Raw genomic sequence first — 22,424 nt, forward strand, 5'->3', positions numbered from 1 at the left:
TGTCCAATCACAATGTATGTAGTTTTACTTTACCATAACTGTAACAACAACTTAATTTAATGAGAAAAAATGAATCAAAATGTTTATCTTAGAAGCTTATATTTAATAATATCATAAATTTCGTAGGCAATAATATTTTGACGAAGTAATTAGTCTCAATAATGATAGTGAATGGAGTTATTTACAGTTCGTCTGCTTCACCCGTCACAGAATCGCGTTAATAACACTAACAAATTGTGTTATTTTTAACAAAAATCTTAAAATACGAGTATGAACACAAATGTTTACATACTTGCAGTATAATATATAAACTTAAATAAAATTCTTAAAGCCAATAACAATCGCAAACGTTTAAAAGAAAATAAGCTGAATAATTTTATTTTGATAAACCACAGATTTGGTTTATCTCGATACAATTTAAAGTAAATATTCAAAACGGAGTCACTGTTTTTAGAGGCACTGGTACTGCAAATGATCATGTTTATATTTGAAACCTATAAGATTTTAAAACTTTTCTATCGCAAGTTCTTGAATGAGCGTTTTGGTTGACTGGGTATCCAAGATCAATAGTAGATAAATTATACGCGCTATGACACTCAAATAGGTTAGACTCGACGTGTCTGAACGTATTACTTTGACTCGATGAAAAATACTAAACACTTAATAAAAATTATAAGCACTTATTTTTCATTAAATTAAAAAATAAAATCAAGAGCTAAAATATGCACTATAAATACTTGTATATTATTCACACTAAGAGATTATTTATAATAAACTAATAAAGACATATTTTTTAAACTCAAATGCGATCATTAATAATGCATTAAAGAAACAGTTTCTACTGCGTGTACTGCATTTCTCGTTAATTAATGAAAAACTTGAAAACGATTCAAACGTCATTCCTCACGAATCATTGTTTAACAGTTATCGTTGCCCAATCACACGAATATTTATGTTATTATTTATATGCAGTGAAATTATTAAATAAATCGTTAACTTAATAATTACTGGGAATTAATAATTATATGTCCCATTTGTAATTTTATTTGTCACTATAACTATATAAATTTATGAGTTATTTTAGAGTCAAGTATAGTTTTTGTGAAATGAAAGTCATAAGAAATATAAGAAAGAAAAAAAAATTGTAGAAGTGTTCTGTCATGTTAAAAAAATCTCCCGTTTAATTTTTAATTCACTTGGATACCGTATATTTAATTTTATTTAATTTGTAGATAAATGTCTTAAGTACTCTATATTTATAATAAAATAATCTAATTGTTGTTTTAAAATCATTCTATGTGATTTTTTTTTTTTTTGTTCAATTTTACTCCGAGACAATTCATCTCAGACTTTTTTCGTGGAATTAAACTTTAGTAATATATGTGAGTACGTAAATTTACATAAATATATAAACATAAGTAACCATAAAAATATGTTTTGCAGTTGCAGGTGGCAGGCACTTTTCATAATAAGAATTTCTCTAACATTAAACATCACTTTTACTTAAATAATTTTACTTTCACTGAAAACATTATACTAAAAATAAACAAATTTCATCAAACATGTTTTTCTCGGTTGAATTTAAAATCAAAATTTATGAGTCTAAAAATTTAAATCATTAAATGATTACAATACAGTAAATATAATTTAAAAACACTTCAAATATTATGTTCTATAAAATATTCAATGTTTTGAATAGATGAAAATAAGTGATTGGTTTTTTTAAAGACATTTACAATATTCGAGTAAATAACTAAAATAAATGCATTTAAAATTTGAAACAATTGTTAATAACTTAATTTTAAAAAAACGGTACTGAATGGAGCCAATATACGTAAAAATTCCTGGAGCTCTTCAATATAAATCGTTTTTATGAACAAAAATATTTTGATTTGGAGTATTTAACTATTCTATATTATTAGTCTAATAAAATAAACCTCTTAGTGTGAACTGCCATAATCGTGATTATTATGGATGAACTTGAAGGGAGGGGATATGCACCAACTTCTCATTGCAGATATTTCCTTTCTCCGTAAATTAAATATGAATATTACCACGTAGTAATAAATTATTAAATTTAATCTAATAAAAATACCCGTAAAAATTAGTAGATAAAATGCATTCTATACAGTATACAGTCGGTCGTAATAATCTCTAAATTACCGCTACCGGTCATAAAAATTTGGTCTCGATCGACTTTATGACAAACTCTCAGTTAAATCAAATCATATTTGACTTAAGCTCACGAAAAATATTGACTTTAGTGCCTATTTTGTAATTTCAAACCAATTATCAAAATATAAACTAAAACGTCTAAGTATATTCCTCAATAAAAATCCCAAAATGTCAAAATATGCAAAATTAATATGTACTACAGTCTACAATTTAAATTTTGGTTGTTTGCTTAGCAAAAAAAATTGTTAATTGTATTTGTATTTACTTATCTCACATTAATATGAACCAAAATAAATATGTAAACGAATTAATAAATTCGAACTCAAGTCATCAGTAATCACTAACTGGTAAACTTTATACGTACTGAATTTTTGAAGTTAATATGTTACGTTCATTTCTAACCTTTTGGCTAAATTTATTTATATCGATGTGTACGTACGACACCTTTATATCTTTACACGCATTACCTTCAGCAATTCAGCGTTGATAACATGTATTTATAACGAACTTAATGTTGTAAAAATAAGGAAAATAAATAAATAATTTCTGGACCATGGATCTATTATCTTCCCTTATAGTGTGCTTGTAATAGATGAAACAGATAAACAACACTTAGCTTCCCCCGTCATGAATAAGGTCTGGTCACTCCACGACTCTATGAGACCACTCTGGTTCTTAAATAAATTATCCTTCTATTATTATTTGATACATATATAATGGTCAAAATGGACTTATCCACTATCATAGAGTTTAGATTTAAGCTACAACTTGAATTTTAAAATTAATTATTAAAAAAAAAAAATTTTACCGCCTATCGGACATCTTTTTTTTAGATTTGGGTCAAATTTGCTTTGAAATATTATATTATTATAGAATATTAGTGTGAAATTCGAGCTAATGATAATATAAGTATGTGAAATCAAAACGCTATGTTTCACCTGACAAGGTTTGAAAAAAACCATCATTTATTACTTAGATTAACGTTTATCATATACCTATATATATATGTAATATGTATACTGTTGTAATAAACGTGGAACGTGTTGGATCACTTATTCCGTTATTGGCCGCAGTATTTACGTCAAAAAGTGAAACAAATTAAATTACATAGAGGCATCGTCAATAGTTACCGGGTGTTGACATTCGACGGTTTTTATACATATATAAAAGTTAAGCACTGCTAATAATATATGGCAATTGCGTGGCCATCACACGTAATAATTTTGAACAGACAGCCCATGACGGCCAATTTACACACTGAATACTAGCGGACGGAATGATACTATACCTACGGCTTTCAATATTCATAAAAAAAAAAAAAAAAATGTAAAGCAAAACAATGTGATTTATACTGGGTGATAATAATTATAACCATATTATCTAGTTTATAATTTAAACTTTGAAATATTATCATTTTAGTAATATTATATATACAAAAGACATAATATTTTTATATATTAATATATTATACATACACGTTGGTTACATACAATTTGTATTCTCTGAATACTGTAATAAATTTAAAAGCGGAAACTAGGAAATTAAATTAATAATGTACAAAACAATAATTAATCTAACTAAACCTTAAATATATATATATATATATTTAATCTGTGAATTTTATCTATAAAACTCTGTTATTAAATTACTTTATACTACTCCAATTTACAAGTATTACTTTTTTTTTAATTTGATTAAATATTTATAACTATAGTAGTAATTAAAAAAACAATGTCATATTTTATACATTAACATTTCACAAAAAGTATACTGTTATTTTTCTAAATGTCTGGAATGACTGGAATAATGTGTTAATGAAGTTGTTTATGAATTAAGATGTATTTTGTGTTAGGCAATATGATTGTAAAAAATTAGTAAACTAAATAATACGATATTAGGACATTAAACATATAATACTACTATGATTTATTGATAACTTATTTCATATAAATACCGCTAATGTAGTATAAATTATAATAAACAGGGCAATCTATTTAAATGGTGTCTATATTAATTATTTAAAAAAATTTTAACGTTTTCAAAAAATTTTTTTTATACAATTTTTGACATTTCTAAACAATATTTTTACAATTGAATATTCTAACATTATCATTTTTTTTAATTTGTTACTTTTTTTTAAAGATAACAAAATTTTTAATTTCATTTTCTGAAGCACATAATTTTTCAGATTATTTCTTTTAATTAATTATAATTTAAAAATTATATTTAAAATTAGTATTTAATTAATTATAATTTATAATTTAAATGTATTTAAAGTTGTTAAAAAAAAAATAAGTATAATAGTACTGGGGTTTACTATACAAACTGTTGGTTCACTATTCTATTTATCTAAACTTTAAATACTTATATCTAATAAACTGCCAGACCAGAATTTTATTTTTATAGTTTAATTTTAAATACTATGTAAAAGTAATATACTAATATATTATAGGAGTACCTAGTAATAGTCTCTTCGGGATATGAAATTAATAATCAACGGTGTCATTCAAAAACATAAACCAATTTAAATATGATAACGCTAGAAATATAATTTTTTCAGAAATGTTGGTTTAAAATGAGATAAAATAATGTAAAAAAAATTTCTAACAAGTTAAAACTTTTCGAAATAATGAATGTATACTTTAGACACAGGGATAAATCACTCGGTTTATTATAATATATATAGTATTATGGCATTTTTTATAAAGTCAAAATGAAAGATAAAATACAGAAGGATAAAAAATATTATTTGAAAAAAAAATATTAAATTAATTATATTTGCCATATTGCTTACCAGTCGTTATCGTATAGAAATCCTCCTTTGGTTAACTATTAATTATTTTAAAAACCTTGCTTTATTTTTTTTCTCCCCTTTTTACCGCTTCTCGAATTCTGAATAGAACCCATTTAATACTTCCTTATATTCTACCGCCTAACTATTAAAACTCGTAATACATTTTTCAATTAATTGCTACGTCGGAACGACGACACGGGATGAGAGTGACTGTATTAGTATCAACGTCCACGACGTAGATGGAGGGAAACTGATAACCACTTACTGATGTTTGCTCGCAACTGTTTGGTCTATAGTAAAACGCAATTTTGTGGGGTTTTATTTTTATTTTTTTATAATATAACCTACAAGGTTCCAAAAGATAACATTATTCCAAACAATAACTATACATGAGCTTATAAATCAAACATACAATTTCACAAGAATTGCTGTTTATGTTGATTATATTTTTTTAGATTCTGAGAGACGCGATGAATGTATTAGTTATACGTACAAACGTGTGTTGTTTTTTTTTTTATTTATTTATGTCCGTCATCACGTTTTGGAGCAAAATATATGCTTCAATTTTTAACTTTGAAGGTGATTTCTGATGAAAAATCTATCTATTTGATACTTTATAGGAATCAATAATAAAAAATTTCTAGTGCGTACTAACTTTTTGAAATAATTGGGAAAAACAAACCGAAAAATCGTAAAACTTTATACTTTTTAATTTTAATACTCGAGAGTTAAAAATGTAATACGATATTTTTCATGAATTATTTGTATATCAATTCAAAAATAAATAGCCATAAATTATTTTTATATCAGTTTGAAGCACAAATGTTGACAAAACTTGATTCTCGAACAAAAAAAAACGATTATAACTTATTTTATTGCAGCTCAAAAAAATAATAATTTTAAAACTTGAAATATTCCACTTAAATATATAATTTAATTATTATCATTGTCTATACACAATAAAATTTTTAAATTAATAAGAAAAGTGTATAATATTACACTTACTATACTAGAAGAATATAATATATCCGATGATTTTAGGAAAAATATGTTTGACCTATTATTATTAATTTAGTAATATATATATATATATATATCATACTATGATAACAATATAAATTATACTTAGAAATAAAGGTTTGCATATCAACTCCGATCATAAAATATGTTTTTTACTATTTTGTATACAATGATGAATTATTGAATTCAAATTTTTTCTGATTTTTATCTATTACAGTGACCTATTAAATGATAAAATATGTACACTCAAAATGTATAGAAAAACGAATTCTCCAGTTTTATGTTATTAAATTAAAATACGACCCTAATGTCCATAATATTGTAACATAATACAATTAATCTAAGAATAACAAAAAAGAATTAATAATTTTAACTTTAATTATATTAACATACCTTTCTAGAATAATAAACTTGATAAGTATGTTAATGATTAATTACAATATAATTAAAATAAAAACGAAATGGATATTATTTACACAATTATATATAGGCAATTGTTTTATAGTATTCACAAACCGAAAATTAGATTCAGAGAACACCCAACCAACCAACTATCAGTTTACTGAAGGGTTTGTGTTTCATATTACAAACTACAATGACGTATAAATAAACATGTTACGTGATACATTACATGAACGCGATTATAGTGAATGCAGTTCAGAATCTGATATTGGTTTTATAATGATTATATATGCGTACAACTATCATTTGGAACAGTAAATATGCTTTAAACTTCAATTATTTTAACAGTGGTTTGAAAACCGTAAATAGTATGACTGGGAATATTCCATCAAGCATGTAAATAACATGATTCTATTTTGAGAAGTCAAAAGTAAAAAATTCTATGTATTTTTAAAAATAATCAGGAAAAAAAACAAAATTCAAAAAACGACAATATTTATACAACACCAGTTTTTAAATAAATCGATATGGTTTTTATTTTTGTATTTTTGGACTTTTAGGAATAACCTTAGAAACTTTACACATGATATATAGTATAATACTATATTTTATAAGATATTATTAAGTTAATACTACGAATGTCTACTATTGAGTAATGAAGTATATTTTAGTATTATGATTAATATTTATATATTTATTTTAAATTACAACTCAATTTATTCGTGTTATATTATTTAGTTGTAAAATAACCTTTTTAATATTATAGTAAAATTAGAACACAATTGTTTAGCTTAAAACCCCTCCCGAAATTAATTTCCAGTTACGGCCTTAATTACAATAATACAATTGATATAATATACGTTTTCAGTATGCATAATTTGAGCTGTTGTAGAATTGTTAATTTCCAACTATCTAGAATAAATGAATTATGATTTATTTTTATTATTATTGGCAAAACTCAAACATTACTTTTCAAAAATAATTTAGTAAGGAATTGTTTCCTTACAAAACTAATAAAAGACTTGAGGCATTTTACTAATGCAATGCATTTTGGTTTTGAAGCGAGTTGAAAATATCTCTACTAATGATATCCGTTGATATTTTATATAACTGAACAAGTTTGTATAAAATATTTATGTGTGCGTATGTGTGTGCGTGCTTACATCAATAGACTCTTCTCTTGAAATAGACTTTAAAAACAGTGTAAAACAAATAAAAGTAAATTCAGTAAATTAATTTCTAGTTATTATTATTATTATTACATAATTATCATTATAATAAAATCGTTATATTGATATATTAACCGATGACAAATTATGTATTCATATATTCAATGTATGCACATTTGTTTGTTTATATTATTCCGCGTAATTATTAGGGTATGCTTTTTTTCTTGCTTGATAATATCATATCTCATATTTATTTACATTTCAAATGCAGAACGACCTCCAAACATTTACGTACCGTAATAACTGTATTTGTGCGTAATGTGCATCATGCTACTGCCGCAAGCAATATCCTAGGTATGTATAATTTTTCCCGCAGGAGTTAAATACAAATTATATCTCATAAAATAATTTAACATAACCTGATGATCACTATCTAAATCATACTTTAGATTAAGAAAAACATTTATAAATGTTCAATATTCTTCAACGACGGTTAAAATATAATTTTCACGATGTTTAATAGCAATATAAATTTAATCTTTAGAACCAAAAGTTATCATTTAATATATTATTATAATGTGTAATTTGTGTTTTTCATAATACCATTTATATAAAAATTCACACATTTTAAATTGTTTAAGTTAAATTTCAATATTCTATGTATAAATAAAATAATACTTATTAAAGTCAAATGTTCAGTAGCTTTTAAAATATAATATTAAAAATACTATATTATTTAAGTGCATGGTTATTTATTTGGACTCACATTTAATGACTGAACCGCATAGAAGTATAAAGAAAAAAACAAATTTCTTAATAAAATCATTAAAATTGAACTATAAGCACACAACTCTACACTTTAATAATAAAAAAAGTTTAACTGCTTCTTTCAAAATTGTTAGGATTATTAATTAAAAAGTTTTTAATTTTCATTTGTTTGTTTTCTTGAGCTGTAATTGCATTCCCAGACAAATATATACAATTATATATTGTCTTTTTTTTTATTAATATCATACAATTTATTAATATCAAACAAAATGTATAAGGTTTCGTTTGAACATAATAATGTCAGACTCTAATGAATTCATTTTATTAGATATATAAAAAAGTGCACGTCCATTGTGTTAAATTAAGTAAAGAAAACTGGACAACAGACAGTTTTCGCTTTTTAAGTTTTCCATAAATGATTTGTACCTACGTGTATAATAATGAAATATACATTGTTGAAAGACTATAAATCCAATTGCACAAACATCTTAAATCAATTAATAAACTACCGACATTTCGAAACGCGTGGTTCATGTATCAAACTAAACTAAATACACCTACCGATAAAGTTTCGATCTCATAATTGCAGGTCAACACAGAGCTTGATACAAGACTAGATACTGAAATTGAGATTGTTTTCACAAGACTTTTCGTTCAATAAAATCATGTAGAAACCATGTGATCGTAAAACGCGCAAAGCGGACTTGATTAAATTTGAACCAAACCTTGAGAATCTTTAAACTAATATGACGGCGTCAAAATTGGTATGATTACCAGTCGTAGTTGTTTTTTCCCATATCTATAAGCACTACCGTCGGGCACCATTTAAAACTGCCATTAGTAATAAATGAGTTAAAAATATTTATATATTTTTTTTTAATTTGACAAAAAAATAATTTACTATCGTAATATTAAGTATAGTAACTATGAGAATCGAAGCAATCCATTTTCAGTGAATATCATACAGTAGATTGCAGATACTACAAAAATCAATTTCATGGGAAAATTATAAATTTTAAAATCAAAGTATATAATAATGTGCTATTTTATAATTTTAGTTGGTAAAATACCGTTTTGCAGTGGCTGTTTTTGCGTAAATAACTTGAGTCGATTAAAAATTATTTAATTAAAAAACAAAATTACAAATCTATAGAAACATTATTATTGTAACGAAATATTATGTAGTACTACGCCTCTTAAAAATGTATCTTATTCATGAATTAGGTATTTTTAATAATCTCTTATGAATGTCAATTTATTTTATTTTTTTAGGGCGGGAACTCCTTTGTGATACAAATAAATAAGAACACACATTTATTCCTTCCAGCTTGAATTTTTCTTAAGCGCGTTATGACCGTCAATAATGTGGGGTTCCCATTTCAACATTTAATCTACGGTTAGTAGCCGTTGCATGAATACTCGTTTTATGTATACACCATTTAGAACACGCTCATTTAAATTCCAAATTAATGGTGAAAATCTAGCAAGTAATTGTCCACGTCCATTTTGATTTAATCTTCCGATATAATTATCCTCAAACCATTCAAGTAAGGGTTGAAGTTTTTCTGGTAAATATGCACCCAACATCAAACGAATATGTATCATACGATTGCTGTCAATATTGCGTTGATGCGAACAAATGCAATTTCAATCATCATTTCTCCAGAAATAGAAAAATGTACATCGTTGGTATATTTTCATAAGATGCAATTCACCGTTTTCTTTTATTATTATTATTTAAATTTTTCATAAGATGAAAGAAACAACTATAAGTAGACATTTAAAAACATTTACGTCAAAACGGCCACACGCCAAAATGTCCCATTTCAGTTTAAATATATTCATATTTAAAACGCAGTGCAGATGTTGCGAGGTCGTATACAATTTATTAGTTCAGAGCAGTATTATTCTAATCACTTGACGTTAGTGAATACGAAACCAGTCAGTCTCAAACATCGCACATAAGCTAAATTTTATTTAATCTCAGAAAGAAAAAAACCTTTTTAGTACATACACCATGCCATTGTATAATATTTAGATTTATTTCAATGCACCGCATATAAAACAATAAGTAAAACAAAAAAATAGTTATTCAATTTGAAACAATAAATCAAAAACACCACCAATACAAGCAAACTTCTTACACAATAAACTGGCCAAAGTGTGTATAATATAAGTTTTCTGCTTTTACTTTTGTCGGGATTAACACTTTTTCTAGGAACACAATTTAATTATTTGCCGAAAGTTTTTTCTGTATATTTTTTTTTCTTTGATTTTAAACAGATCCAAAAAGTAATTGCTTTTGCAATTATAGTGTAATGAGCTAAAAATCTCGAAAAGTTTTATACAACACTCATGTCTTGGTAAACCACGATTTACTCGAAATTGTTATCCAAATACAATCATTTCTAGTTTATATAATATGTGATAATTAAATAAAACGTCAATCAATTATACATTAACCAATTTGTAGCAGTCAATGCACAACTATACTGATTTTTCAAAACAATTTATCGATAGACAGAATTTTCACTATAAATAATAAAAGATATTCAAACATAAATTAGATGAAAAAATAAATTTAGAATTCAAGACATTTTGTGAAAATTATATGTATTACGTGTTACTAAAATACTCGTATTTTTATCTTATTATTTTAACAATACAACAATAAAAATAAATAAGTTAAATGAATAAGTTGGGGAGGAAGCTCTTCCTAACACCTTTAAAATAATAACTTAGATAAATAAATGAGTAAACTTAGAATCATTTAACAATTTAAATATTGAATGGAGCTACAAATATCCAATAGTTTTCCTTTTCTAATAACTAGGACTGGGAATGTAATGCCCTATAAAACCCTTAAAGATGCCATAAAAATTTTATTGATGCACTAAAAAAATGGAGGTAAACTGTTTTTATTTTTAATAAATTTAGTATAAATTTTAAATAATATTTGATTAAATTAATTAATAAAAAATAACTTGTAATGAACGGCATCGTCAGATGTATAGATTTTATTGCTCTAACAGATTATTAAACATATTAATATATATTATACCAATTTTAAATATACTTTGCCACGCCGACAATCGCAAACTCATTATCTAAGTTTTTCTACGATACGAAATACGAGTAGGTACCTACTTTATTGTTTATTAAACAAAAAAAATATATATAAATTTATATAAAAATCGCGTTACCATGTAAAATCTTAAAATAAAATTTTATGTTTGAATCTTGAACCCCAAAACTCCAATAATGCCCTAAAAATTAAAATGTTGACGTTAAAGTCAAAAATTGTCAAAAAATGCAAAATAAATTTTCTTATTCTCATTCAAAAGTACATGTTACGGATTTGTGACCAGGCGAGCATCGTACAGCAACCTCTGGAAAAAAAATTAAAAGTGCATCGAAATCCCAGCCCTACTAATAAAGTAATAACACATTTTTTCTTACTTTTGAATTGTCTTATTCTGTGTTGATACCAATCAGTAGAATAGTATGTATTAAATGCTATCCTATAATGAATTATAATAAAATTCATAACTCGTAACTTCATTTAAAATTTTTTTTTTTGAAATTATAATATGGAAATTAAGTATATGGTAAAAATGGATAACTTGATATATTATTTCATTAACAACCTTCTATAAATTATTCTTGATGTTGATTCAATACTAATTATAAAATAGTAATCAACAATTTCGTTGATCTGATAGACTTCGTGATTCTTGTGTGTATTTGTGTACAATTTGTAAAATCTTAAGCGTTAATTTTATTTACTTATTGCTTATTTACTTATAAATTCCTACGATAGTTATTGAGTATGATAAACTTTTCTATGACTAATATAGAAGTTATTTCTATAAAATCAATTACAATTAAAACGCATGATAACCATTTCAAGTTCTACGACGGCCATTAACATAATTGTATATTATATTTAATTAAGAATAAATAATACACACTTCTTTTAGGAATCAATACCCTTTATTTATCAAAATTAGTTTTGTAGTTTTGTACACTTGCTTTTATATTATTATTCATGAACAACAATATTTATATCGTAATTATAAATATGAATAAACTCGTCATAATAAAAATTGCTATACATTATACTTCTCGTGCTATATTTATTATATAATATACTATATTATTATATTGTCGTGCCCTCGTGCAGTAAAGAATTAAGATAAATAAAACCCAAAATAAATATGCGTTATTATGTATCTCGGTTTTTTTTTTTTTTGTATTATCTCGAATCGCGTGACCATTCGATCCGATTTAATACCTTACACGGGAGTGTTGTTAGAGTGACATAATATAAAACTGTTGTTTAAAGGCGAAAACACGTGATAGAGTCGATTTTTCGTTCGGCAGTATAAGTACATATATATTATGAAATCTGTATATTATTGTCGCAGAACGGATCTCGCGCAAACATATTATATTTAATTATATACTCATCTAACTATTTACTAATTTACGCCAAATAAATTTTAAATTATTTACTTAGCGTACACACTACGGTCTGTGATACGTGTGTGACAAGAAATGGGATAAGGAGAAGTTTTTAAATTTTTATCGACATAACAAATTCCCGCGTATAAAGTAATTAGATACACAGTAATTTTATTATTTCATAACGATCCCGTTCATACTTTACTTGACACCGTACTACGTCTATATTATGTATTTCTATGAACTTAGTATTGAATAAAAAAAATCGCAAACAATATTGTCTTCAATGTGGCGTAGACAAAATTGACTAGAACAAGTATTCTGCAAGATCGTTTCTCAATAATTTTAGATATTCACAATATTTAAAGGAATACTTTCGATTTATTTAAGTGTGATGATATATGTGCATTAAATAGTTTCAAACTCATTAAAAGCCAAACGATCTGTATTGAAATAACATTTAAATTTGTTGATTATAATATTAATATTTATTTATATTTATTATGAACAACTTACAGACATAGTATAAACTTAGTAGAAGAGGGGTGTGTACTACTAAAGATATTTTTGCATAGAAGTTTAAAGAAAAGTATGAATACTTGAAAAAAAAATGTCTAGTTTAAAAGACTATTTTAGATTTTTCATACCTATATGCAATTATTTATGTACTTTTTTATGCAAAAGACGGCCATTAATATTACGGAGCTTAAACGCACGAATATTCACAAGCTACTATATGAAATGCCAAAAAGGTCTTGTTACTGTAGTCGAGCTTCAATTTCTATGTAGAAAACTCGATTTCGATTTTATTTTTATTTCTTCCGACACACAACTCATATGTTTGCGTGACAATTGTATTCACGACGTAGTACGCGATTTGTTTTCAAAAAGAAGTTAGATTTTGTTTTTTTTTCATTTCTGCTTCTGTGTCATTGAAAGTATTTGAAATAGTTATAAATTCGAAAATTCATTCAATAAGATAATAACGAATATACCTTGAAGCCAATCATACTTATGATATATTATAATATTATGTAACATGCGTTTAATCATAATATGATAATATTATTTTCAAAATAATTTATAACATAATAATAAATTATTCCAAATAAACTTTCATTTTTTCGTTATGTAAAATATAGTGTAAATGTGTATGTATAATATCATATTATGCTTCGGTATTTTTATTGAGTTTACAGAAATTTACATCTCAACACTTAAACCCTGGTGTGTTAAGTATGATTGGAAACCACCAGGAGCAGAAAGTTTTGAACATTTGAATGCAAATGTCTTTGCAGTTAAATGAAATAGAACAATTCAATGGCCGAATTTGAATAAAACACTGCAATATGAATCTATCAGTAAGATTTGTTTGTAAACGAACAAAAAATTAGCGTTGCCATTTATTATCTCAGAGAAAATGCGTATTTTAGAATTCAATTTCCTACACATATTTATTGTCAGTATAATATGCAAAATATTTTATACGCAATGAAACTTTCAAATGTGGTACCTCAAAAGTAAACATAATAAATATATCATCCAGTTTAAAATAAAACTTTAACATTAAATACCTAATTTGAAAAATTAAATTAAAATTATTTTTATGTAAATGCGGGATAAATTTACAACATATACAAATTATGTATATACCTATATATTATATATTTGTAATGTAATAACTTTACCTTAAAGTTTTTCGGAATTTATATTTGTATTAACTAATAATAATTAAATGTAACTTTCCTAATTCCATCCATTTAAAGTATAATTCTGAGTAACACTTTTCTTTGTGTTTATATAAACAGCCCTTAATTATAGATAATAGATATGTATTATGTATATATATATATATAAATATGTATTTATAAAATTATTTTTAGTCAGAATTTTTTATAGGTATCACATTCATAATTGCTCATTATATTATAGCACAGGGGTCGTCAACCTTTTTTAAACAAGTGAGCTACATTTGAAATTTTAAGTCTCTGGTGCTCGAAATCTAGAAGAATTTTAGTCTTTATAGGAGGAGATTTATTTGATATTATTTATTTTTTCTTCGTAATAATAATCTTATATTCTAATAAGTAATAACACACTAGGAAAAATAAAAAAAAATGCATATTTAGTTCAATAATGCCTTCCACTCCAATAAAGTTTCCACGATTGAAAATTGAAAGCATATCTCCACATAATAACCATACGCACTTGCCTTGTAACGTCAATAAAAATACTCTTGTTTTTAATTAAAATGATAAATTATGGACTAAATAATTGCATATTGTTGTAAAAAATTTAAATTATAAATAAATTCGGTGAAAACGAAAATATGCAGAACATACAATAACTGACAATATACACTATTTCGACTACGATTTCTAGAATACAATTTAGCAATCTGATTATTCGATTATTTATAATGCAATCAACCTATATTCCTAGAAAGATCAACCAGTCGACAAACCCTGTTTAACAGATAATGAAATAAAAATTTAAATAGTTAAAAAAAACTATTCATATCATATGGTGATTAGTGAAATAAATGGGTAATAATTTGAATTTTTTTAATGAAGAAATATTACGTTATATCTTTATTTACTGTAGTGTACACCATATGAATTAACTAATACGTTTTTTTTTACAAAACACTATCAGAACCAAAAAAAAAATTACCACCATTTAGAAATATCCATTTATAGATCACTGTTCTACTGTATTTATACTATTCTATAATTTTGGCTTTAATCATAGTAATTATTGAGACTTTTCGCATATTATTTTAAAATAAGTACCAAAAGTTATGTTTTTTTTTCGAAATCAGTATAGTAAAATATTAAATTTTCAGTAATACGATTTAATTTAATAATATTGGATAAAATGATTCTGGAAAAATACATGAAGCTCCCGAATGACAATGACATAAGTGACATTGAAAAATGATTGCATACCGAAATTCAATTTTCTATCGCAATAATAATGGAAAGAACGTATAAAGCGACTATAACTCTGTTTGGCGTGTTAGTGTGTCCCAGAGAGCTACCCTTTAGGGATAGGTGGGAAGTATGATAGTGGGCAGAACTGTGGAGGGAATAACATTTCAACAAAACGCGAATCGGTCAAAAACAGGAAGTTAACTTCCGGTTTTGAAGGCGTCCGGAGTCCGTTGTTGGACTGTGAAATAATAAATCTTCTAAGGGTAAAACAAACTCATCCTCGTGCCAGGAAGTACGCGGTGTCGCCATTGAAATTATATGAGTATAGGATATAAAATGTTTAATGCAATAACCACACGACTTTTTTACTTTTAGATTCTGAGTAAGATGATGATGAATAGATGATGATATATTTTATAAGTCTGTCATTACCTTTTGATACAGTTTTCAATAATAATATTTTCATTTTTAACTATAAAGATGATTTTTGGTAACAAATTTGATCTAGTTTGTACTTTTTTATATGAGGGAGAATAGTTAGTCAAAAATAGAACTATTTTACGAGTTAAAACTTTTTACATTATTTTAAATTTAGATATTTAAACAAAAAAATACACCGATTTTAGTTCATTTATTGTTATTCATATAACATAACTCACTTAAAAGATTTTAAACTTGCATATATTATTATATTTCATGCACAAAGATATTTTTTTTAATACTTACATTTTAGACAAATTTTAAGCTGTTGGTAACGAGAAATTTGTACCATACCTTTTTATAATACGTCACTACATTCATATTAAAATAATATAACTTAATCACAATATATAACATGATATAATACATGAAAAATGTTTTTGGTAAAAACTAGGTCAAGCTACTATACTGTACAAATAAAGAAATATATTTCTAGCAGTAATGTATTTATTTAATGTTATAAAATAGAAGCTAAGAGTAATATAGTATAAATTTCTAATAATCACGAAAATAAACATTTCTATACCACAATATTATTTCGAAGACATGCTATATCAATGGATTGAAATCTATTTTTTGCGACATGCATGCGCTAAATAAAATTATTGACTACAGTAGTCCATCCTAATACTAGTCTAATTAACATACAATTTATAAACATGTCAAATTTTATTTAGTTTTTTTGACATGAATATGTCTTACAGCTGAAGGTCATTTTGATTTTTGTGCGACACAGAGATCGTTACCATGAATTCATGAACGAAACCGGCTCTACTATACCCCCCTCCAAGGTTAGGTAAGGTTTGTGAATTATTTTATTATAATTTAAAAACATTATTCGTGGAAAAAATGTAAGTTATGAAATTTATTATACGTAATGACATTTTTGGTTTATTTTAAGATATTATTTATTTAGAACCTATTTTAACTATTTTACGGTATTTGCAGAAAGATATTGATACATTTTGAGTTATATAAGTTGATTATATAATATGATAAAAATATAAATTAATTCTAATAATACTAATAATATAATAAATGCAATAGTTTTAGAAAAAGTTATATCTTCCTGCCGAAGTATTAAAAGTTAAATAATAAATTACTCTACAACTATATCAAAAAAAAACATATCATGAAATATAGTTTGTGATATAATATAACATATCATCTCCGTTAATCGTATAGCTTTCATATATAATCTTATACCCTGAATTCAAAGTGAACACATCCATTGCAGTAAACCTAACCTAGCAATTCGACACTTATAATAATGTACAACAGAACGGTACCCACTTGTGACTTGTCTATCTTTTTTAATTTTACGATATTGCCAAATTATATTAACAAATTATAGACAAAACTATATAATATAAGTAACTTTGCCGAAAGCCATTTTTCATATTTTTATGTAACGTTCGCCTTAACTAATTTCATTTTTATTTTTTTATTTTTCTTAGAATTTATTTTTTATAACAAAATAAAAACATCTTAAATTTGTACTTACGTATTTAAAATATAAAAATACATTTGTTCTGAAAACTCCAAAAAATTCTCAGCCAACCACATACAAAAAAGAACACAGGGATAAATACCGAAATAAGCAAAAAATGTCGGTTATATTTTTGGAGTGCGATAATATTATACATGTCATTAAATGATAATAAACTAAAAAAAAACATAAATTATTACATAATTAATCAAAAAATCCATTTAAAATATGTATTAAAAATGTAAATAATGCATTATAGTCGTGGTGTAAATTCAGAATATTAACTTGATAATCTGTTAAAATTTTATTAGTCATTATTTTCATTCATAATTATATAAAAAAAAAAAATAATAATTCTACCCCATATTTATAAACAAAGACATGTAATTTGGTAATTTTGGTAATTTTTATAAATAACTTCTAACAACTATAACATTTAGAATATTAAATAAATTAAATTTATATCAATTTTTTAAAGCTTTTCTTAAGAAACATATACGAGTATATGAAAAAAAAATAACTACATAAATATAAATTGTTTAAAAATACACAACTATATAAAACTAATACCTTTCTCGCTCCACAATGAATCAAAATCATGAAAATAAAAACCAGACTTTTATAAAAAGCTTAGTTGGAATATAATATATTTATACTAAAAATGAAAAATCATACATCAATTTAAACTTTAAAAAAGTATTTCAGCAGTTACCTATTATATTGTATTATATTTTAACTAGTTGAATTTTAATAATTTATTTTGTTGAAATATAATAATGTCAATAGACTTTTTATTTTATAATGCTTTTTTTAATATGTAAAGAACTTAAGAAACTGTTTTTATATGTTTGAACAACTTGGACTTTTGCCAACAGTAGACACGTGATAAACTATTTCATTTACTACATTCCAAATGTAATTGTCTTTGTTTTCCTTGTATGATATATATATGTAAACGCAACCAAACGTTTTATACGACCAATTACACATGATAAAAAAATTATCTGTTTCAAACTTTCAAATTTTAAAGCTAAAAAAAGAAATTTTCTTCTATACACATTAGTTGGAAAAGTACATTTTTTACTTTGATTTATTTTATAAAATTCACAAAGCACGATCATCAAAAATATGTGTTACTAATTGTAATATAATTGAATTTAAAATACATTTTTTGTAATATTTATGAATTTTAACTTGGTTGAATTTTCATGTATAGTCCAATTATAATCCGAATTAAACAAAACAAAATATTAAAACAATATTTAAATATTCACTTAAACATCTTAAACTATTCATCTCGAATTACGAATAAAATCAGAATTTTAATGAGATACATTTTTTTTAGATGCTATTAATGTATTAACTGTGATGGTAAATAATCGAGTGATATTTCGATTTAGATGTATTACAATTTTCAACAAAATTATCTGCTTCACAATAATTAACATAAAAAAAAATACGGTTTCATTAAAAAAAAATAGATTTTTTTAATTTATAACATCACAAGACATTTCTAAAATCACATAAAATTTAATTAAATTTGTTGAGAGTATAACCTTCAGTCCAATGAATCGACATATTATATATTTAATACATTTCGAAAATATATGAACACGGTGTTGTTAAAGTGAACTAAAATCCATTAAAAATGTTTATTTGACTACAATGATTTTAACGTTGGTTAAAGTTATAAATGTGCTGCTTTGTGTTTTTAATCCCAATGTTCATGCTCAACCCTTTATTCCCGATATATTCAACTTTCAAAGTGGGATTTTCAATGATCATATGATTTTAAATACACTATAATGACTTGATAAAATTAATAAGTTTTTTAAATATTTTTATTTTATTAACTTTTGACAAAAATATATCATAGCTATATAATTAACATAATTACAATGTAAATTATATTATTAGAAACGTCGTGAACCCCATCAAACTAATTATCTAAATATATAGGTAAATGGCAATTATGTATAATGTACAATATTGTACAATATTATGATATATTTTGTTAAGCTATTTATAATTTATTCATTAGAAACAATATAAATTCAAGTTGATGATAAAATTTACTGATATAATATAATTTTGTATTCACATAAAATATATATAATTTTTTTTAAATGTATATTTCAGATAAAAAAAATATAAAAATATTAATGAGTATCATCACATTTTAGTTGTTAATTATAATTACATGTATTAATGAAATTAACGATTAAAAATTATGAACCAAAATTGTTTCAACCAAAAAATTATTTTAAATGTTTTGAATAATATTTTATTATTATATTCGTATACTCGATTGAATTTAAATTTTAAGTATTTTTTTTTCGACTTTTTCTGTATATCGGAATTTACATTATAAAACATTTAAAAAAATCTATAGTTATAACTTATAAGTTCAAACAGAGAAACTAAATTTATTTTACATATTTTGATTTTAATTTACATGGATTCATATATTTCATATATTTTAAATAAAAATATATTTTATGTTTTATTTTTAACTAGTTATCCACGTGCACTTCGTTACCAGTACACAATACATCCGTGTTAAATTTAGTTTCTTAATGCTAACATTTAGCGAAATGCTAGTGGATAAATAATACTTTTGGTTTTCTGATTTGGTGAATAAATTATATTTCCGACATATCAACTAACATAGCTGTCCCGCCCAACGTTACTTTTTTTTTACCATTTAACAACAGTAGTTTTTAAAAATTATTTTATTTTTTTTTTGTTGAACGATCCAAATTTTATTTCCTTTCCATTCTAAAATGTATAAAGCTTCATTAGTATGAACCAAAAACAACAAAAAAGTTTTATACTGTTATACTACATCAACTATTCGCTAAAATAACTAATCATTGCCAATTAATTGGTAACACGGGTGTAAAATAATATCTTTATATGTGCAATTGCCAATTATTTAAAAATTAATATCTTGATTTTTCATTAACCTATAGAATCAAAAATAGACTTAAAATCGGCTCCGCGATGTAATCTTTCATTTAAAAAAAATCAAGATAATCGGATGAGAAGTTACAAAGAACACGCGTGACAATTTCAATTTTTACATTTATAATAATATATAGGCTTATTTTACAGTTGACGTTTTTATTTTATGAATATTATTTAACTGTTACTTATGCCAATCAATCTATTGATAAACACTAAAATATACCAATTTAATATACCAGTTATCTTGAATATTCGCGCTATTCATTACTTTGTAATTGAATATTCAATTAGTTTTACTCGAGGTTTTACTTATTAATTTAACTTATATAAATCAAAGTAGTTATAGAAATAAACAATTTGAATAAATTATTAATAAAAAAAAACTTTTTTAATTTCCAATAGTTTTTCAAAAAATATAAAATATATTTCAAACTCCATTAACAATAGTTTTGGAATTTAGTATTAAAATGGTCTAGTTTTCCTATGTATAAAGACCTAAGTAAGACATAACGAATTTAGCATTTTATAATAATATTATGTTTTAAATTTTGATCAATTGATCAGTAAATCAATTATTAAGTTGAAACTAACAGTGATTACTGTTACAGTATATTCATTATAACAGACAAATATATAATAGTGAAAATCGTATATTTTTTATACTAAAATAAAAAAATATGTACGAGTACCTATAACTTAGCTTCAAACAATAAATAAATTTAAAACAAACAATATAATTACTTAATTGTTTATTTTATTTTCATTATTAAATAGAAAAAAAATTAAAAACGAAAAAATTGTTTTTAATTTGCGCTTATGAATATTAAACGAATTATAACTTACTCATCCCTAATACCTATTATTATTAAATTGTAACTTGAAGTTTAGTGAACGAATTTTAATAAAAATAAAACAATTTTATGAAAATCGTATAAAAAAAAAATTATATTACAACATGTTAAAGATAAAAGTGTGACAAACAAATATGCATTTAATGTGTGTAATATACGTAGGTACATGTCTTTTGGACGTTCGGCGAAATTAAGTAGACTCGTGAACCATATTCCACTTAAAACCCGAAATTTTGGACTAAGAGTTTGGTCTCAATAATTAAATCATAAACCGTGCAAAGAATAATTATTATTATTTAACGAAATTAGTATCGTACCTGTGACAACGATGACGAGATAAATGACGACAATCCACAGATTGGACCACATGGCGCCGCACGCAATGCTCGCGACAGTACAGCCGGCTGACGGTAACTGACGATGCATCCGAGGTTGTGTGCCGATTGGCGGCGCAAACGATACTACCGGCAGAGCACGCGTGCTGTTAGGCCCGACGCTGCCGTCGCCGCCACCGTCACCGACTCACAATAATAATAATATATAATATTATAATACGTACAACAATATCTGCCGAGCGCCTTTGTCCGGAAATGGAATTATTTTTCAGATTCATCCACTCATTGTTTAATGCCTTTTTAATCAAATTTACACGCACACGTGATTTTGAATACGATATAGTTTCTTCAAATTATTTTAATCTACAGACAATAAAAATATCATAATATAAATACCAATATTATATTATATACCTAATAGTATAGAATCAATAGATGATAAAAAAAAGAACCAACTTGCGTCACAGACGACCGACATAGGCACAATCAACATCTCTCCAGGTTGGAGTTGCTATTCGTCCCCGTTTTGTCGTGACACTACCAGTTTTCATTACACAGACCCGATATCATCTTTCAA

The 22,424-nt window shown here is 24.8% G+C and overlaps 1 protein-coding gene across 1 annotated transcript in view; it reads right to left on the minus strand.

Moving 5' to 3' along the window:
- The window catches only part of LOC132927413 (uncharacterized), a 389,955-nt gene extending 367,997 nt beyond the window's left edge, over window positions 1–21,958 (minus strand). The window contains exon 1 of the mRNA XM_060991934.1: window positions 21,830–21,958. Coding sequence (XP_060847917.1) covers window positions 21,830–21,938 — 109 coding nt within the window. The 5' untranslated portion in view covers window positions 21,939–21,958. The remainder of the gene's footprint in view (window positions 1–21,829) is intronic.
- Window positions 21,959–22,424: the final 466 nt, after the last annotated feature.

Source organism: Rhopalosiphum padi, chromosome 3 (genome assembly GCF_020882245.1).
Source record: "Rhopalosiphum padi isolate XX-2018 chromosome 3, ASM2088224v1, whole genome shotgun sequence".
In the NCBI taxonomy this organism is placed as follows: Eukaryota; Metazoa; Arthropoda; class Insecta; order Hemiptera; family Aphididae; genus Rhopalosiphum; species Rhopalosiphum padi.